Source organism: Corythoichthys intestinalis, chromosome 17 (genome assembly GCF_030265065.1).
Source record: "Corythoichthys intestinalis isolate RoL2023-P3 chromosome 17, ASM3026506v1, whole genome shotgun sequence".
Classification (NCBI taxonomy): domain Eukaryota; kingdom Metazoa; phylum Chordata; class Actinopteri; order Syngnathiformes; family Syngnathidae; genus Corythoichthys; species Corythoichthys intestinalis.
The window spans coordinates 29,856,010-29,877,763 of NC_080411.1; the positions used below are offsets into that span (position 1 = coordinate 29,856,010).

At 44.3% G+C, this 21,754-nt stretch overlaps 1 protein-coding gene across 3 annotated transcripts in view; it reads left to right on the plus strand.

The window, feature by feature from the left end:
- Positions 1–14,423, plus strand: part of LOC130905652 (lipoxygenase homology domain-containing protein 1-like) — a 129,399-nt gene extending 114,976 nt beyond the window's left edge. For all 3 annotated transcript variants that reach the window (XM_057819224.1, XM_057819223.1, XM_057819222.1), the window contains 7 exons: positions 669–786; positions 906–1,083; positions 9,440–9,625; positions 9,702–9,872; positions 9,940–10,078; positions 12,493–12,648; positions 13,763–14,423. In XM_057819224.1, the coding sequence (XP_057675207.1) occupies positions 669–786; positions 906–1,083; positions 9,440–9,625; positions 9,702–9,872; positions 9,940–10,078; positions 12,493–12,648; positions 13,763–14,243 (1,429 nt within the window). In that variant the 3' untranslated portion in view covers positions 14,244–14,423. The remainder of the gene's footprint in view (positions 1–668; positions 787–905; positions 1,084–9,439; positions 9,626–9,701; positions 9,873–9,939; positions 10,079–12,492; positions 12,649–13,762) is intronic.
- Positions 14,424–21,754: the final 7,331 nt, after the last annotated feature.

Genomic DNA, 21,754 nt, shown 5'->3' on the forward strand with positions numbered 1-21,754 from the left:
TCTACCTCATAACTATTGCTTAATTGTATTTTTTTTGGTCACATTTTCTCCGATATGTTAGATGATAAATAATCAATCCAAGCAAAGAAAAATGGAAAAAAAACATTTAAATGGGTAAATATATGAAAAAGAAAATCTCAACCACTCCTTGATGTCTGCGATTTCTCCATCGCGACCCTTGTTATATTACCATGTTTCACCCATAAAATCCACCAAAAATCCGGCTGTGGCCATTCAGAGCTGTGTCTTGACACTCAGTGATACATGCCACATGGAGGTTTTGGATCGGAACAAGGCAAGTACGCGATAATATCTCGTTAAAGTCATGGCGTCTGTAATTCTGCTCTCGCGTGCTCCCACCTCCTGATAGGGTTTTGTTGTTTTAAAAAAAAAAACATTTAATGCCCTCCTGTTCAAACTTTTTATCCCCCAGAAAATTGAGATTTTAAGCTTTCCAATGATGTATCACGCATGCACATCGGACAATTTTGAAAGTTGGCTAAATTGGGGGTCTCAGAGCGGAACTTCAAGTCGCCTGAGTGTTTTCCGCCATATAACAAACGACATCTAAAGACGTTTCCGCGTCTTTGTTACTTCTCTACTTTTACTTGTCCTAGAGTTGAATCAGATTTGAAACCTCTGAATTTAGTTTCTAAACTAATATTCAGGTTTGAGCGTGGTCAGGAGGATACCTTTAACATGGAGATCGATGACATCGCCCCACTCAGGAAGATGAGACTACGCATTGACGGCTCAGGCAGCAGACCGGATTGGTTCCTTGATACAGTTAGTCCACCTTAATCAACATTACTTAATCAGCCAGGAGACTTTAATGCAGAAAATGTCAAGACTTGCTCTTTTGCCGGAGGCTCTTACTGTGATTACACATTGGATGACTTCTGCAGGTGAGGATGCACAATCTGACAACAGGGGATGTGTCCGAGTTCACCTATGAAGAATGGCTGTCCAAGATTCGTGGACCCAGAAGGACTATGATTTGCGAGATGGCTGCAGTGGTGGACGATGAGACAATGGTAGAACTCACCACCTACGTGATCCAGGTCAAGACTAGTGATGTTGCAGGTGCGTCTTGCATTGGAGAAAAAAATGTTTTACATCATTATTGATTTAGTTTCCGATCCTGACATGTTCTTGTCTTCTCATCATTTGCCTGTGTCTTCTTTAATTAGTTTTCATGAAGCCTTTTGTTAAGGTTCTCTTTTCTGTGAATGCATTCTTGGGGCCAGTAAAACACATTCTTTGGGGAAGGTCTGCACATACATTCCGACAGGAAGGAACCCCTCTTCTGTATTTCTGCAAGCTTTCAATACACTTTGAAGGAATCTGACCTTTCAGTCGATTGCCAGAATCACACCAGCAGAACCGCTGGAACCGCGCAAGCTCAATTCCAACGGCCCGGGTCGGCGGAACACCGACAACCCAGCCAAAGGGCCAAACTCCACGCGTTCACATTAGTCTTAACCCCTTGTACTAACTCCATTTTAAAAGCTGGAAAAAGGCTTCGAAACAAAAGTTGACAATTTATTCCGAGTCGACAGCAATCATACAGCACAGAGAGACCGAGGTGAGGATCCAGTGTCATCATATCACAAGTCAACAAAAGACAAAATGAAAACGATTAGTTAAACATTCAGTCTTTTAAAGGCTCTGTTGAGGCGGGGTTTGGTCCGGAAGAAGGGTGGCGTTGTTTAGGATTATTGTCTGTTGTGGATTGAAAAGGAGGATTTGTGCGTTATTGTTGTCATGGCAATGAGAGTTAAGGATTTTGCCATCCTCAGCGCCACGTGAGTGCTGAGTGTTCACTTCTCGATCGCGGGTTCCTCCGTATCAGATCTTCCTTGTAGCAAGTCAAGACGTCCAACTATTTGTTCCGGACTGTCCAGAAGAGCTGTGGCCTATACTACGAAGCCAGTTTTCTGGCTTAGCAGGGTAACTTCGAGAGTAACTTCATCACGTGCGACCTAAGTTCGCAGCTAAGCGAGACTACGAAAGGTAGATATGTTGGAACGGAGAAGTGTTACCATGGCAACACACGCCACACACCAAACCTGGTCGTCTCAGAGTTAGATCTTGCTAAACCCCAGAATTCTAATGAACCACGCTATATTTAAGCAGCACTCCTCCGCGGACGTGTCCTCCTGACAATAACAGCGTACGTGGACGACCCATACGACATTGGCGCGCGGATTGTGAGGGGCTCTCTTCGCACGGGCACGGGTTTTTGGAGACCGCCAGAATCAAATCAAATCAAGTTAATTGATCGGGGTCGGGTCGGGCTGAATTTTTTTAAGCCCAAACTAAAAAAAGGACATACGTATTCATACAGTCAATGGGACTAAACATACAATCATCCTGATTCATGTGGTGATGCGCGATAAATTATGTCTTACTGTTAACGTGCCAAATCTTATTTTATTGTCCTGACAGCAGCCTTTATTTCTTTTCATGGACATAAGTAAACTGGCATATTGACGAATTCACAAATCACACGATCTTGCATTTCAATATACTGGTAAATAAAAAAAGGGGTCCCCAAACTACGGCCCGCGGCTCCATATTTGGTCTGGCCCCCTGAACAATTCCAGAGAGCATTTTGAATTTTTTTGGGTTTTTTTCTCCCTCAGTAGTGTTATTTATTTCCTGGCCTTTTTCAGTGAATAACTCAGAGAGGGTTATTTGATTATTATCTATTTAATTAATAGTGCTATTATTATTTATTATTATTATATTATTATTTTTATTTTATTTACTTTTGTTCCGTGAAGAATCCACAGAGGGTTATTTGATTGTGGCTTTCTGAAAAACAATAATTTTTTTACATTTACGCACTCCTGCAATCGTCACACTTTTTCTGTTACAAACTGACCCCGGCCTCTCATCAGAGAAGGGAAAAGTTATTTGGCCCTCACAGGAAAAAGTTTGGGGACATTGCCAAAGGCAGAACAACGACCTATATGCCAAAATATACCAATATTTTTTATTTCTATTAGAAAAATGTTTCAGTAAAATGTTACACATTCTTGTGCATTTGCCACTTATTGCCACAGTTAACATTGAGGCTTTGGGTGTTACGGCAAGGTAGGCAAAGTTGATGTGGACCAAAATGCGAACCGGAAACACATGAAGTGTGAAGTGATCTTTATTGCACAAGGGCAAGGTGTTGAGCGGCTGGTGGGTTGAATGGTAAATGGCTGAGGCTGAGGCTGAGGCTGTGGCTGTGGCTGTGGCTGAGGTTCAGGCAGTGGCTGTGAGGGCTTGGAGGGTGGGTGTCCTGATGGCAAAAAACAGAATTAGTTAAGAGTTCTAAGACAGGAATCACAAACTACAGTGTTCGTTGGCCGATGTACCAATGGTGACTGGCAAAATCATCTGGCACCTGCTTGCTGCCCATGCCGCTCCTTAAAAGCAGTGTTGATTGTGATGAGCTGCAGGTGCGCTCCCAGGTCTGCCAAGGTTGAACTCATGCCACATAAAACAGGAAGTGTAACAACAATAAAAGCCAGTAGAGGGGAGCGTGGGCTAGGACCACCACAGTACCCCCCCTCAACGGACGCCACCGGGCGGCCTGCCCGGCTTACCAGGGTTGGCAGCATAGAAGTCCCGCAAGAGGGACGGGTCCAATATGAGGCTACGGGAGATCCACGACCTCTCCTCAGGGCCATAGCCCACCCAGTCCACCAGGAACTGGAATCCACGGCCGCGAGGCCGGACATCAAGAATCTTGGAGACCGCAAACGCGGGGTGGCCATCAATGAGAAGGGGCGGGGGAGGTGCAACGGCAGGAGGACACAGGTCACTGGAGGAAACAGGCTTGAGAAGGGAAACATGAAAGGTGGGGTGGACATTCATTGATGCCGGGAGATCCAACCGAACGGCAGATGGGTTGATGATCTTTGTTATCTTGTAGGGGCCCACGAAGCGGGGGGCAAGTTTGCGTGACTCTACCTGCAAAGGGAGGTCCCGGGCAGACAACCAGACCTCCTGTCCCACCTTGTATTCTGGGGCTGGTGAACGATGGAGATCAGCCAATCTCTTGTTCTTCTCGGTGGAGCGAGCGAGGGCAGCCCTTACGGTCTTCCATATTTCCCTAATCCTGCTGACATTGTCCTTCACAGCAGGAACAGCGATTTCCTTTTCCTGCTCTGGGAACAACGGAGGCTCAAAGCCATTACAAGCCATGAAAGGGGACATACCAGTGGCCGAGCAGATGAGCGAATTATGGGCGTACTCAACCCATGGAAGGAAAGTGCTCCAGGAGACCGGATGGTGGGCGGTGACACAACGCAGAGCAGCTTCTAGGTCCTGGTTGGCCCTTTCCGTCTGGCCGTTGGTCTGGGGATGGTATCCCGAGGAGAGACTGGCTGTCGCCCCCACCGCCTTGCAGAACTCCTTCCACACCACCGAGGAGAACTGGGGACCACGGTCTGAAACTATGTCTAAAGGGAGGCCATGAAGTCTGAAAACATGCTTGACTAAGAGATTGGCAGTTTCAAGAGCAGAGGGAAGTTTGGGAAGGGGAACATAGTGAACAGATTTGGAAAAACGATCGATAATGGTAAGGATAACTGTGTTACCTTCAGAGGGAGGCAGACCGGTTACAAAATCCACTGCGATGTGGGACCAAGGTCGACTGGGAACAGGGAGAGGGCACAACAGACCAGCGGGCGGCTGATGGGAGGCCTTCCCTCGAGCACAGATCGCGCAGGCCTTGACAAAGTCACGGGCATCTCTGGCCATGCCAGGCCACCAGAATGATTGGCGGAGGAAAACGAGGGTCCTATGAATACCAGGGTGGCAGGTTAGCTTGGACGAATGGCTCCATTCCAGGACTTGAGACCGCATGCCAGATGGAACATATAGGCGGTTTGGAGGACCGTTTCCTGGATCCGGATCAGCCTTTTGAGCTTCCCTGACCAGAGATGTGATCTCCCATCTAGCTGCACCGACCACGCAGGCCGAGGGGAGAATGGGCCCAGGGTCTTCTGTGTCCAGATTGGGGGAATGAAGCCGTGATAGGGCATCAGCTTTACCATTGCGTGAACCTGGGCGGTATGATAGTGTAAAATTGAACCGGGCAAGAAACAGTGACCAGCGGGCTTGTCGGGGGTTAAGACGCTGTGCGGATTGGATGTAGGAGAGGTTCTTGTGATCGGTCCAGATTAAAAATGGGGTCTTGGCACCTTCCAGCCAGTGACGCCATTCCTGCAGGGCCAAAACAACCGCCAGCAATTCCCGATTTCCCACATCATAGTTCCTCTCTGCAGGGCTGAGCCGCCGGGAGAAAAAGGCACATGGATGCAGCTTCTGGGTGGTGGGATGTCGCTGGGACAAGATGGCCCCAACTCCGGTGTCCGACGCATCCACCTCCACCACAAATTGGCGTGAGGTGTCTGGGTGTTTGAGGATAGGGGCAGAGGTGAAGAGAGACTTTAGCTGAGAAAACGCCTTACCAGCAGCTTCAGGCCAGGCAAAGGGGTGTTTGGTGGAGGTGAGTTGAGTCAGCGGGAGAGCCACTTTGCTGTAGCCCCGGATGAAGCGACGATAGAAATTTGCAAAGCCCAAGAATCTCTGAAGCTCCTTACGGGTATTGGGAGTAGGCCAATCAACGACTGCCTTGATCTTTATTGGGTCTGGTTTTAGTTGCCCCTGGGCAATTATGTAACCTAAAAAGCTAACCGAGGACACATGGAATTCACATTTTACCGGTTTAACAAAAAGCCTGTTCTCCAGGAGCCGCTGCAAGACCATCCTGACATGATGCCGATGTTCCTCTAAGGATCGTGAAAACACAAGTATGTCATCTAGATAGATAAATACAAAACGGTTAAGAATATCACGAAAGATATCATTCATGAGCCGTTGGAAAACAGCAGGAGCATTTGTGAGACCAAAGGGCATTACTAAATATTCAAAGTGACCAAGGGGAGTGTTGAATGCCGTTTTCCACTCGTCCCCCTCACGGATTCGGACGAGATGATATGCAGTTCGGAGATCCAGCTTTGTGAACAACCTGGCGTGACTGAAGGGCTCAAAAGAAGGGTCAATTAGAGGCAAGGGGTACTTATCTTTTATTGTTATGTGGTTTAGGCTCTGGTAATCAATGCATGGCCGCAGGCCGCCATCCTTCTTGCCCACGAAGAAGAAGCCTGCGCCGACAGGGGAGGAGGAGGGACGGATGATACCAGAAGCCAAGGAGTCTCTGATGTAGTCTTCCATAGCCGTTCTCTCAGGACCGGATATGTTGTACAGTCTGCTTGTCGGAAGGGGAGCCCCCGGTAGGAGATTAATGGCACAATCATAGGGGCGATGGGGAGGCAGAGTGTGGGCGAGGTCCTCGCTGAACACCGTCGCCAAGTCGTGGTATTCAGGGGGCACATTGGTGAGGTCAGGAGGCACTGGTGGACAGGTTGGCTTTCCTACCGGTCTACCAAGTGGGTGCGCCGAGCCAAGACATTCCAAGTGGCAGCGATTGCTCCATCCCACGATCTTTCCCTCTGTCCAGTTGATGTTCGGGTTGTGGTGTTTAAGCCAGGGGAGACCAAGGATGACCTGTGCTATTGGTGAGGAGATAATGAACAACTGTATTAATTCATGATGATTTCCTGAGACCTTGAGCATGAGAGGGATGGTGCGATGGGTTACCAAAAAAAGTTTTCTACCATCCACTGCTTCCACTACCTTGGGGGCCTTGAGGGGTTCGAGAGGAATTTTAGCTAGAGTCGCAAAACTTTCGTCCATAAAACTGTCGTCAGCACCAGAATCGATGAATACTTGTAGTGGTATAGCATCCAAACCATGGGAGATGCTAGCCGGGAGTATGAGTCGCAACTGAGAGACAGAGTTGGAGGAGGTTTGGCTCACCAGGGTGCTCCCTTTTATCTGGTTAGTCTGGACTTTTGGCTGAGCAGGGCAGGTGAATGCTAAGTGTCCGGTTTGTCCAAGTTCCACGGGATCTTCGAACAGAAGAGGGGATGTCGGTCGCCGAGTGTCGCTAGGGGATGGTTTGATGGCATTGGCAGTGGGTGAAATGAATGGCGGAGACAGACGTGACTTAATAGCTTTCTCCCTCTTACGTTCTCTCAGTCGATTATCCATCTTTATTGCTAGGGAAATTAGCTCCTCCAGTGTGGAAGGCTCATCCCGTGTTGCTAATTCGTCCTTTATTTCCTCCGCCAAACTACGCGAAAAAACAGAAATCAAAGCCAGCTCACCCCAGCCACTTTCGGCAGCCAAAATACGAAAAGCGATTGAAAACTCTGCCACTGATTTAGAACCTTGCTGGAGGGAAAAAAGGCGATTTCTGGCCTCTCTCCCACGAACAGGGTGATCAAACACTCTACGCAATTCTCCAGAAAATGCCTCAAAAGAACTTAGCACTGGTGAATTCTTCTCCCAAAGTGCTGTCGCCCATTGACCCGCTTTTCCCCTCAACAGGTTAATACAGAAAGCAACCTTAGTGGCATCATAGGAATAACTATAAGGCTGCAAATTAAAAACTAGATTGCAATTGAGTAAAAAACGGCTGCAAGAGCCCAACTCCCCAGAGTAACATTCAGGAGTAGGAATGAACACGTCCGGCCGAAGGGGGGGCGGTAGGCCACCAGTAGTACTACTCACAGAAATAGTAGGGCCGGCCCTGGAAGTGGGGGATTGCGAGAGCTGCGTCTTGACCCGGTGTAAGTCCATCGAAATTCTCCGGAGAGTCTCTCCAAGGCTACCTAGCGTCTGCTCATGCTTGCCTAGCATGACTCTCTGGAGTCCAAGGGCCTCTTGGAGGGTGTCGGCGGTCGCTTGGTCCATTTCTTAGTGGCCAGATGATTATGTTACGGCAAGGTAGGCAAAGTTGATGTGGACCAAAATGCGAACCGGAAACACATGAAGTGTGAAGTGATCTTTATTGCACAAGGGCAAGGTGTTGAGCGGCTGGTGGGTTGAATGGTAAATGGCTGAGGCTGAGGCTGAGGCTGTGGCTGTGGCTGTGGCTGTGGCTGTGGCTGTGGCTGAGGTTCAGGCAGTGGCTGTGAGGGCTTGGAGGGTGGGTGTCCTGATGGCAAAAAACAGAATTAGTTAAGAGTTCTAAGACAGGAATCACAAACTACAGTGTTCGTTGGCCGATGTACCAATGGTGACTGGCAAAATCATCTGGCACCTGCTTGCTGCCCATGCCGCTCCTTAAAAGCAGTGTTGATTGTGATGAGCTGCAGGTGCGCTCCCAGGTCTGCCAAGGTTGAACTCATGCCACATAAAACAGGAAGTGTAACAACAATAAAAGCCAGTAGAGGGGAGCGTGGGCTAGGACCACCACATTGGGCCTCTTTTGACCTCGTTGTGAGTTTGTAAGGTTGTGACTTCTGATTAAACAAACTTGATGCCAATCAAAATGTTTGTTCTTCTTTTTTCCGAAATTAGAATTGATAAGAGAATCGATAAAGAATCGAATCGTTAAGCAATATCGATAATGGAATCGGAATCGTAAAAATCCTATCAATTCCCATCCCTATATATAACTGAACTCATTATATAATGCAAATAAGGTTGCTTAAAAGTTGGTGGGGACAATTTGAGCATCCTTAAAAGTTGGTGGTGTTATGTCCCTACCATCCCTATGCAAACCTACGCCCTTGCTTCAACTTTTAAATACAATTTTGGTTGTAACTGCACAGTCCTTTGTTAATGAAAAATCGCAGTCCACATAGTTTTTCGTCGGTAATGGGTGGCTTTGTGCTGTGGTGAAGGCCCAGTTGTAGCACTCACAGTTCACAACTGATAAAATTCCCCTCAAAACGAGACTTACACTCCATTGCGACTTGTTTTATTTTCCTTTCTCATTGTGCATTTCTGGAACGGTGAGATCTTTAATCCAAAAAAGAAGGTACTTGGTTAATTCCCATCACTGCTGGTAATCAATAAAACAGTGCTGTGAGAAGTCTGACCCAAACGTTCACGCTCGCGACCTCAAGCAGCTGCCGCAAGTCTAATGAGCAAGGCTGGTGATGCATCGCACAGCTTCAGATAATGGCCTCCTCTGGGATCCGTATCACAGACCCATCTGCATCGACAATGCGAGAGGCCGAGCTCCATGCGGAAGATCACTTAAAGCAACACGGGAAGCCATTCAGACAGGACGCTGTCATTTGGCTCTCCATTTAAAAGCTCATTTAAACCGTGGATGACTCCTGCTCTCCCTTTCATCGCCAATGCAATGAATAATACATGAAGGTTTTAAAGCTGTCTCTTCTCACTCTTGCGACCGACAAAAAATGATCAATCAGTGTGATCACAAGAGAATTTCGTCAGCAATTGAACAAAATCTAATTCATTGGGATGTGTTCCAGTGTACTCCTGACCCTGATAAGGATGGATGAAGTCCCTGAATGCACCGAAACAACTGAGTGATTCACCTATTTGTCCCATTTAGGAGCCGGCACTGATGCCAACGTTTGGGTCATCATTTTCGGTGAGAACGGCGACACAGGGACCTTGGCATTGAAAGAGTGCAACAGGTCCAACAAGTTTGAACGCAAGCAGGTGGACACTTTTCGCTTTTCGGAAATCCTGAGCCTGGGCGACCTCTCCAAAGTCAGAGTGTGGCACGACAACACGGGTTAGCCTGGCGGAGAAAAGCAATCCCATCGACCACCAAATGAGTCATTACATCCTGGTGTCCCGACTGTATGTAGGTCTGGCGCCTGGATGGCACTTGGACTACATTGACGTGAAGGATGAGCTCATGGATAAGACCTTCCGCTTCCCGTGTGACCGCTGGCTGGCCAAAAATGACGGCGACGGGCAGATCATGAGGGAACTGGCGTGCGCTAACAATGAATACTTGGACCTCGATGAAAAAACCAGTGAGTAAAGAATATTTTTTTGTACGCAACATTTGGTGTTACGTACTTTTCATATGATCTCCCAAAGAGTATGAAATCTGCGTCACCACTGGAGACACTGCAGAGGCGGAAACCAAAGAGAATGGATGGATCGTGTTGGAGGGGAGGAAGGGTCGATCAAAGGAGTTCTTGATGGAGAACTCGTCAAAGAAGAAGCGGTTTTTGAGGTAGTTTCAGTGCCAATGACAATGGTAGACCAATCATGTGGCGCTTCATTTTTCTGCAGAGCATTTAAATTAGTTTGCCACTTTTAGACGTCCAATCCATTTGTACTGGGAGGGTTGACAGCGAATGAACTTTCGTTCATTCGCTGCCAACCCTCCCAGTACAAATGGATTGGACGTCTATAGCTGTCCATGGCAGAGAATAAGTTACAGTAGTATGAAAAAGTATCTGAACCTTTTAGAATTTCTCACATTTCTGCATGAAATCACCATCAAATGTGATCTGATCTTTGTCAAAATCACACATTGCAAATACAGTGTCTGCTTCAACTAAAACCACCCAAACATATATAGGTTTTCAGATTTTAATGAAGATAGCATGCAAACAATGACGGGGTGGGGTTGTAAGTAAGTGAACCCTCTGCCTAAGGAGACTTAATGAGCGATTGAAACCAATTTTTAAGCAAACATTTAAAGTCAGGTGTGTGCCCAATCACTGATGAGTAGTTTAAAGCTGCACTGCCCACTATAAAACACACACCTGGTAAGAAATGTCGTCATGAGAAGCACTTTCTGATATGCATCATGGCTCGGTCAAAAGAGCTGGCTGAAGACCTGCGATCAAGGATTGTTGATTTGTATAAAGCTGGGAAAGGATACAAAACCATCTCTAAAAGTCTGGATGTTCATCAATCGGCAGTCAGAGAAGTTGACTATAAATGGAGAGTTTGGCACTGTTGCTTCTCCCAAGGAGTGGCCGTCCACTAAAGATGACGCCAATAGTTCAGCGCAGGATACTCAGAGAGGTAAAAAAGAACCCTAGAATGTCTGCTAAAGACTTACAGAAATCACTGGCACAGTCCAATATCTCTGTGCACACATCAACTGTATGTAAAACTATGGCCAAGAATGGTGTTCATGGGAGGACTCCACAGAGGAAGCCTCTGCTGTCTAAAAAAAACATTCTTGCTCGTTTAATGTTGGCAAAAAGGTATTTGACACTCCACAGAAGTTTTGGCAAAATGTTTTGTGGACTGATGAAACCAAAGTTTAATTGTTTGGGAGTAACACACAACGTCATGTGTGGAGGAAAAATGGAACACCTCACCAACATCAACACCTCATCCCCACCGCTTCAGCATGGTGGAGGGAGCATCATGATTTGGGGCTATTTTGCTACCTTGGGGCTTGGACAACTTGCAATCCTTACTAGAAGAATGAATTCAAAAGTTGATCAGGATGTTTTGCAGGAAAACCTGAGGCCGTCTGTCAGACAGTTGAAGCTAAAAAGACGATGGATGCTGCAACAAGACGATGATCCAAAACACAGAAGTCAATCAACTTCAGAATGGTTTCAGAAGAACAAAATACATGTTCTGGAGTGGCCAAGTCAAAGTCCAGACTCGAACCCCATTCAGATGCTGTGACATGACCTTAAGACAGTGATTCATGCCAGACATCCAATGACTCTGACTGAACTACAGCAGTTTTGTTTAGAGGAATGCGACAAGATTAGTCAGGATCGATGTGCCAGACTGATCTGCGTCTACAGGAAGCGTCTGGTTGAAGTTATTGCTGCCAAAGTGGGGAGGGGCCACAAAATATTAAATGTGATGGTTCACTTAATTATTTCCCCCCCTTCTGTCAGTGTCTGCATATAATCCTCATAAAAATATGAAAACCTATAAATGTTTGGATGGTTTTAGTCAAAGCAGACACTGTTTTTTCGTCTGTGTGATTTTGAAAAATATCAGATCACATTTGATGGTGATTTTATGCAGAAATATGAGAAATTCTAAAAGGTTCAGATACTTTTTCATACCACTGACACATACCAAGACTTTGATTCTTAGGCTGTCTTCTATTCTGATCCCACTCCCACCCCATATTTTAATGCAGTATGAAAAGTTCAATGTTTTCAAATTCCCCTGAAGGCCCGCAAACTGGTCCTCCCAGGTGTGGCTGCACCGCCAGCACCCCCACAAGGCCCGCCCCTGCTCAACACTGCCTCAACAAAACAAACAAAAGACGTGAATGGGCAATAGCGGATAAAGGCGCAAAAAATACCTTTTGCTTTATATGCTCTATCTTGAAGCAAAAGGTATTTTTTGTGCCTTTATCTGCCATTGCTCATTCAACTGCGTTGTTTTCTTGAACAGTGGTGACATCACTTGTTGATGACGGACAGTTTGGATGTGTATGGATAAAGTAGTGAAGATACGGATACATATCGAAATTATAAGGTCAGTTCAGATTTAAAAGCATTGGAATTTGACTGCTCATACTGCATGAAAATGTCAGCATATGGGCAATAAGCAAAACCCTGTCCAGGGTTGACCTTCCTCATGACCCTGAAAAGGACAAATGAGAATAAATACTGTAAACCCAAACCCGCCCTGTCTTCCACTACCTTTTAGGGGAAACGTTGACAGATTTGAATTTACATCCAAGAACCTGGGCGACATCGTCAGCATTTGCTTGGGCCACACGTCCAAGGATGGAAAGAAAGTCAAGACAGAACAGCACTGGCATGTGGAGCAGGTGGTGGTCACTGAAAGAGAGCTGGGCAACAAGTAAGGTCCATTTTGAAAACAAAGCGTTGGGTTAGTAGGTAACGCTTTATTTGACAGTGGAGTCACTAGACAACCGTCATAATTATGACATGACAATATCATGGGCAATACAGAATGTTTATGACAGATGTCATCCGGCAAATTATGTTACTAACTCCATTTATGTCCAGCTCGGATCTTTTACATTCTTCTACATCATTCAAAAGTGAGATAATTTGCCGGATGAAACTAAAAGACATCATTTATAAGCATTCATTAATGCTCATGACAGTGTCAGGTCATAATTATGATTGTCCTATGACAGTCGTATGGTGCCACTGTAAAATAAAGTGTTACCAAATACCATAATTAGCAATTCATAAAACAACTACAACAGTAACTGAAGAAATATTTAGGACAGAAAATGAATTTTGATTGTTATTTACATTTGTAGAGTTGCAATGCATGCTAGGAGGCATGTTAGATGATAACAGTGTTGATAGCAGGTGCAGCAGGGGTCCCACAAGGGAGCAGTGATGGCCAAATGAAGCTTCTTGAAGCAATAAAGCTTTGCACCCTATTGGTTTCAAAGCTTCATGGTGGTTTATTTGGTCTTATGTTGCTGCTGTCAAATAAATTGATACCGGTTAATATATTTTGGTGTAAATATCTCATAATACAGTGAGGACAGATGCGGCTTATAGTCCAGTGCAGCTTATCTATGAACAAATGCCGTTTTGTGTCAAATTTGGTGGGTGGCGCCTTATAGTCTGAAAATTACAGTACATACGAATTACAAAATATTATATTGATAAAATTGCATTTTTGTTTTTATTATCAATTAAGTCATTGCCTGCCATTGACAATGATAGATGTGTATTCAAAACTGGGAGGACTGGCTGTGAATGCTCATCTGTCAATACCTGGGCGGCAAATGATCGCTGCCACCCCTCCCAGTCAAACTGGATGTGACGTCTAGCTTCGTCAATGGCTGACAGCAAGCAAGTGTTCCACATGAAATACATAATGATTATTAAAATTAGTAAAACTCTTTAATGGACAAAATATTAGAATTTAGTTTGTCAAACCCAAAATGTAGTCAAGGGATGATTTGGATTCCTCACATCACCCTCAGGTACATCTTCCACTGCAACGCTCCAGTCCCCTTATCGGTAAAACGGGATGACTTCTTGACCCTGGAGTGCACCAAGGCTATCGAGAGCTTTGCCAGCAAGGCCCGCAGCCTGGTGCCCGTCAAGTACGAGATCATCGTGATCACGGGCGACGAGAAGGGAGCGGGCACGGACGCCAACGTCTCTGTCACCATCTTTGGCTCCAACGGCGATTCGGGCCAGCGGCGGCTGCGGCAGAAGTTTCGCAACCTGTTCGAGCGTGAGCAGACCGACCGCTTCCTGCTGGAGATGCTGGACATGGGGGAGTTGCAAAAGGTCCGAGTGGAGCACGATAACAGTGGCCTGCATCCAGGCTGGCTGCTGGACCGCATTGAGGTCACTAATACAGCCAACGGAGTCACCACTATTTTCTTGTGTGGAAAATGGCTAGACACAAAGAGGGCTGACGGACAGATCGCCAGAGTCCTATACCCCAAATACTGAACTGTCACTATGATTGGACCAAAAAAAAAAAAAAACAGCCATTACAAGACATAAAAAGCTTCATCAAAAGGGCTGTTTTCCCTTTGGTAATGTACGTTCTTCATTAAATCAGTTTGTTTACATGTTGAAATTGTGACAAAGTTTGACCTGCTTACCTTTATTTGTTTTGGGCAGGAAAAATGCAAATGTGCCATTTTTTTTTAAAGCCCGATGTGTCCAGAAGAGGTGCAGCTCCTTTGTTACGGTTGTTGAGTTTTTCTACATACTGTACAAATAAATAACTGAAACAGAGGACTTTGTTACATCCGTGTGTCCAGTGGCGGAACAAATGTGAACAGGGGCTGGGTACGATGAGCATGAGAACCCCCCCGAGTGGACCGTCAATGGGGTGGTAGTGTGGGTGGAGGTGCGCATACCCGGTCACACCCCCTAAGTTCCGTCCTTGCGTATGTTGAAGTAAATCAGGGGTGTCAAACCGGTCTTTAAAGGGCCGCAGTGGGTGCTGGATTTCATGCCAACTAGAGCTGGGAATCTTTGGGCACCTAACAATTCGATTACGATTACGATTCAGAGGCTCCGATTCGATTATAAAACGATTATTGATGCACCCCGCTCCTTTTTTTTTTTTTTTAATTTGTTTTGTATATTAGTTCCAAAATTGTTCAAAAATCCTCTCAGGCTAAACCAAACTACTATTTCAGGATCAAGTTAACATATAGCAGTAAACAAATATACAAAAATAACTAAATAAAAAAGTCCAGTCGCCATTCTATATCAGCAGCTTTAAACTACTTTCAATTAATTTAATGTTGTGAATCAACCGTTAAAGTTGTTAAAATTGCTCCTGTTATTCCATAATTTCTCTTTTGTCTACTTTCAACATGTGAAAGTTTTAAAACTATTTTAAAGATAGATTCAAGTCAATATTTTACCGATTTAGGAGTATTTTAGATAAAAAGTTAATTAGGTTCGCAACAACAGCCTTGCAGGGAAGTGTACTGCTTTAAGATGGCGGCCGTTACTAACGCCCGCATCTAGTTTTTTGTAGATGTGCTGGTAACGATACCGAAGCTATAATGCATCTAGTCCTATGTAAATGATATCTACCGTAACATAATGTGGCTTGTAGCAGCTTTTCGGCAGCAGTCAGGTATGTTGTTGTTTTTTTTTTTTTTTATCTCGTGGCATGAGTTGAGCTAGAGCCGTGAGTTGAGCATTGGCGTTACCCGAGGGGCCGGGTAATGAGAAGCATGATGTTTAGCTACTCTCGCTCCGTTCCTAATTGCGTACCAAAGACCGCGCGGCGCGCTGAGTGTGTCGTACTTCTGCTTTACTTGGCATATTTCAATGATCGGAATTTGGATGTTTGTGAATCGTTCTCGAATCTTCCACGGCCGAATCGCGAATAATCTAAGAATCGGAAATTTTGCACACCTCTAATGCCAACCAAACGAGATGAATACCCTTTCACTAGTCTGGTGTCCTGCAGGTGTAATCGGTTGATAGCAGTCAGGGGCAGCTTGTTTTAGCAGAAACTTCATTGGTTGAACTGTCTGTGGTGGACCTGTTGGAACAAAGACCAGGACCCACTGCGGCCCTTTGTGGAACCGAATGTCACAAAGAAGAAAGGAGCTGAAATGTTTTACCATAGACTTCACCATCAGTTGACAAGACAGCTCCTACAAACATTGCGCCCTGTCTTCCCGTTGGGGGCCGATCCAGGCAGAGCATTTGGCTTTTACTGTGATAAACTCAAACACACGTTGCGTTCAAACACCGGATTTAGGTGGAAAAAGGACGAAAGTTTTACTGCATACAAGCAGGCACGAGTGTCTAAATAGTGATTTGGTCGAGGATTCAAGGTAATTATTACATAAAATCGCCTAATGCATGCACTTTGAAACGTGAAAAAAATGCATGGGAAAAAATTTGCGTAACTATAGCTCTGGCAACAATCTCGAGTTGAGAAAAAGGGCGCTGTGACGTGTACGGAGGAAGGAGTCCTCTTCACTATACAGCCATACTGTTGGATGAGAAGGACTAAGGATTCCGCTGATTTTGCGGATTAATACGTTTATTTTTCGCATCACGGCAGCCAAACGGCTGCAGAAAAATCTTGCTGTATGAGGGAGAGGCGTGTGCGCCTTTTTCAGGTTTCAAAAGGTTCCCATTCACTGGTGGATATTGGCCAAAACAAGCCCTACTACTGTGGGACCATGGGACTTACGAGGAAGTGAGTAAACATCGTCTTTTGTATTATGTCAAATACTGGGATCATTTTAATACGGGTGTGGCTTGCATTTTGTGGCTGACATGCTCCTTGTCCACTCCGCCGACGACCGGCGGCTTGTCGTACATCCCCCTGCCAGGCGAGCACTATACTCGGCTTTTGCCCTCTTGGTGTGCCTGGTGTTCTGTCAAATTTTCCACCCGATCAGAAATTGCAACTTTGTGTTAAAAAATAGCCGGAAATACAGCGATTAAAAAGTAAACACTACAGACTTTCTTTAAATAAAGAACTACTTACGTTTGATCATGGATAGCCATGTAAAAAGCTCTCTTCATACACATTATCTGCACAACAACTGCAGCCGCCCTCCTCCACTGTTTACGACTTCACCGTGCAGTAAAGGATTATTTTGCCATAACCGTGTTGACCATTTGGCAGCTACACGCTTCTCCGACGCCGGCCGGTTTGTTCAGCGATAATTGTCTAGCTGCTTCCCCGGCGAGCTCTCCTGTCCGTAGTAGCAGGGGAACAAGCTGTAAATTACTCTCCGCCGGGCGGTTTGCTGATCAGCAAAGACAATCGACAACCCAGTCGTCATGTGAAATCATCTGGGCTAGTTACAGTGCCTTGCAAAAGTATTCGGCCCCCTTGAATCTTGTAACCTTTCGCCACATTTCAGGCTTCAAACATAAAGATATGAAATGTAATTTTTTTGTCAAGAATCAACAACAAGTGGGACACAATCGTGAAGTGGAACAACATTTATTGGATAATTTAAACTTTTTTAACAAATAAAAAACTGAAAAGTGGGGCGTGCAATATTATTCAGCCCCTTTACTTTCAGTGCAGCAAACTCACTCCAGAAGTTCAGTGAGGATCTCTGAATGATCCAATGTTGTCCTAAATGACTGATGATGATAAATAGAATCCACCTGTGTGTAATCAAGTCTCCGTATAAATGCACCTGCTCTGTGATAGTCTCAGGGTTCTGTTTAAAGTGCAGAGAGCATTATGAAAACCAAGGAACACACCAGGCAGGTCCGAGATACTGTTGTGGAGAAGTTTAAAGCCGGATTTGGATACAAAAAGATTTCCCAAGCTTTAAACATCTCAAGGAGCACTGTGCAAGCCATCATATTGAAATGGAAGGAGCATCAGACCACTGCAAATCTACCAAGACCCGGCCGTCCTTCCAAACTTTCTTCTCAAACAAGGAGAAAACTGATCAGAGATGCAGCCAAGAGGCCCATGATCACTCTGGATGAACTGCAGAGATCTACAGCTGAGTTGGGAGAGTCTGTCCATAGGACAACAATTAGTCGTACACTGCACAAATCTGGCCTTTATGGAAGAGTGGCAAGAAGAAAGCCATTTCTCAAAGATATCCATAAAAAGTCTCGTTTAAAGTTTGCCACAAGCCACCTGGGAGACACACCAAACATGTGGAAGAAGGTGCTTTGGTCAGACGAAACCAAAATTGAACTTTTTGGCCACAATGCAAAACGATATGTTTGGCGTAAAACAACACAGCTCATCACCCTGAACACACCATCCCCACTGTCTAACATGGTGGTGGCAGCATCGTGGTTTGGGCCTGCTTTTCTTCAGCAGGGACAGGGAAGATGGTTAAAATTGACGGGAAGATGGATGCAGCCAAAAACAGGAACATTCTGGAAGAAAACCTGTTGGTATCTGCACAAGACCTGAGACTGGGACGGAGATTTATCTTCCAACAGGACAATGATCCAAAACATAAAGCCAAATCTACAATAGAATGGTTCAAAAATAAACGTATGCAGGTGTTAGAATGGCCAAGTCAAAGTCCAGACCTGAATCCAATTGAGAATCTGTGGAGAGAGCTGAAGACTGCTGTTCACAAACACTCTCCATCCAACCTCGCTGAGCTCGAGCTGTTTTGCAAGGAAGAATGGGCAAGAATGTCAGTCTCTTGATGTGCAAAACTGATAGAAACATACCCCAAGTGACTTGCAGCTGTAATTGGAGCAAAAGGTGGCGCTACAAAGTATTAACGCAAGGGGGCCAAATAATATTGCACGCCCCACTTTTCAGTTTTTTATTTGTTAAAAAAGTTTAAATTATCCAATAAATTTTGTTCCACTTCACGATTGTGTCCCACTTGTTGTTGATTCTTGACAAAAAATTGAAATTTTATTTCTTAATGTTTGAAGCCTGAAATGTGGCGAAAGGTTGCAAGGTTCAAGGGGGCCGAATACTTTTGCAAGGCACTGTATGTGTGATTTTCTGCTTCAAAGACTTCACTCGGTTCGGGTTTGCATGTCAGCTGGCTGTCACGACTCTTGGTTTGTTTATATTCTCCGAAGCCGGGGAAGGGAAATGACATAAACCCGATTTAGGTGGCATAAAATATCATTCGGGAGATGCGACAGTAAAGGTGAAGTTGACAGTTTTGACCATTATGGAGTAATTTTGCCATGTCGTCTTGAATAAATGCATTTTTATTATTTCATTTTCCATTTAGCACAAGACTGTTATTTGTCATGACCATGCCATTTATTTAGCTATTGGGGAAACATACTTGGATAAAAAGAATATTCTGTAAAAATATTGGAGTAGAGAGACAATGATATTTTGCGGCTCTCTTCGTCACGTTTTCCTCGTTCTGAATAATTCCCCCTCAACGGGCTGACTAAGCCTTCTAAAGCCATTTATTTAGCTATTGGGGAAAAATACTTGGATAAACAGAATATCCTGTAAAAATATTGGAGAGACTGAAACAATGACATTTTGCGGCTCTCTTCGTCGCGTTTTCCTCGTTGTTAATAATTCCCCCTATAATGGGCTGCATACTAAATCAGATGAAATCGTGACTCCGCTGATGTCATCCACCTGTTGGGGACGCTAGAGCCCTATAATGGTAGGCGTGGCTAACCGGCAGTTTAAAAGACTAATTTCTCGTCATCTGCGCTTTGCTAAATTGTTGTATATAGTCAAATCGTCTCAATATATGATTTTAATTTACATAATAATCCTATCTAAGACTTTTTCTCCTGTCGTACGCACTTTAAACCTAAATAAGTTGTGATTGTATATAGATAAAATGCAAATTTTGCTTTTGTTGAATAAAATTAAGATGATTCTGCATGCATTCCTCAAGTATCAAGTTTCTGATGTCAAAATTGAGTGATTTAGTAGCTTTTCAAAACTTGCACTAAAAAAAAGAATTTTTTTATGTCTCTGTTCATGGAGACTTATACAGAATCGTGGCCCTCCGAATCGTAATCGAATAGAATCGTGAGGGCAGTACCGATGCACACCTCTAGTATTTTATGCTCCTGAATGACATGGACCGCTTGGATGTGTGTGGAAGCGATCGTTATATTTATCTAGTTTTTTTAATCCCGTGCCATGAAAATGAGTGACTTCCAGCTTCGGTCTTGCATTAAGGAGGAGGGCACTGTGACGTGTACAGTAGAAGGCGTCCTCTTCACTATACAGCGTACTGTTGTGTATGAGGACGAAGGATTCAGCTGATTTTGCGGATTAATAAGTTTATTTTTCGCATCACGCCAGCCAAACGGCTGCAGAAAAATCATTCTGTATGAGGGAGAGGCGTATACGCCTTTTTGGAGTTTCAAAAGGTTCCCATTCACCGTGGATATTGGCCAAAACAAGCCCGACTACTGTGGGACCATTGGACTTACGAGGAAGTGAGTAAACATCTTCTTTAGTATTATGTCAAATTTTAATACAGCTATTACAAAGTAAACACTACAAACTTTCTTTAAATAAAGGACTACTTACGTTTGATCATTGATAGGCATGTAAAAAGCTCTACTCATGCACATTAGCAGCACGTTAGCTGCACAACAACTGAAGCCACCCTCCTCCGGGGAACGAACAGTAAATTGCTCTCCGCCGGGCGGTTTGACGATCCGCGAAAACAATCGACAACCCAGTCGTCATGTCAAATAATCCAGGCTAGTTATGTGTGATTTTCCGCTTCGAAGACTTTGAAACATCACTCGGTTCGGGTTAGCATGTCGGCTAGCTGTCACGCCTTTTGGTTTGTTTACATTCTCCGAAGCCGGGGAAGGGAAATGACATATGTCCGATTTAGGTGTCATAAAATATCGTTCGGGAGGTGCCACAGTAAAGGTGAAGTCGACAGTTTTGACCATTTTAGAGTAATTTTGCCATGTCGTCTTGAATAAATCCATTTTCATTATTTCATATTCCATTTAGCACAAGACTGTTATTTGTCATGACCATGCCATTTATATAGCAATTGGGGAAAATACTTGGATAAAAAGAATATCCTGTAAAAATATTGACGAGACAGAAACAATGACATTTTGCAGTTCTCTTCGTCGCGTTTTCCTCGTTGTGAATAGTACCCCCTCGACGGTCAGACTGGTCCTTCTCAAGCCATTTATATAGCTATTGGGGAAAAATACTTGGATAAAAAGAATATCCTGTAAAAATATTGGTGTACAGAGACTGAAACAATGACATTTTGCGGCTCTCTTCGTCGCGTTTTCCTCGTTCTGAATAATTCCCCCCAATGGGCTGCTGAATAGTAAAACCGATGAGCCCAGTCTATCGCTGACGTAATCCACCTGTTGGGGACGCTAAAGCCATATAATGGTAGGCGTGGCTAACCGGCAGATTAAAAGACTAATTTCTCGTCATCTGCGCTTTGCTAAATTGTTGTATATAGTCGAAAAGTGAAGTAAAAAGCTTCAAAAAGCACAATTGCTTTGTTTAATGTCTGTCAAGCTGAACAATGTCAGGTTTAGTGAGGATAGAACAAGTCATGTTAATAAAGGTAAAACAATAAGATACTGTGAGGTAGGCCTGAACGATATTGGAAAAAACTATTGTTGCGATTTTTTTTAGGTTTGCAATATATTGCGATATTATATTGCGATATTAAAAAAAAAAAGATCTATCTTTTTTAAAGAAATTTTCACTAAATGACTTGAATAGCTGTTTGGAAATACTTTACATCACACACCGTGACCACAGTGTATTCATATAATACCGTTTAATTTGTGAATGATGAAGATTTCTGTATGAAGGTATCCAGGAAGTCATGTCTGCACAAAATAGATCATTTATTGAATACAATATTTTACACTTCAACAGCAGCAAATACATTAAATGATAAATAAAAGAGCAGGTGCATTAGTCCCCTAAGTTTTTGACAAAATATAACAATAAATAAAAACTTCTGTAAAATAACAACAAAGTTGTCAACATATTTGAACAAAAATATTAAATATGACAAATAAAAGTTGTT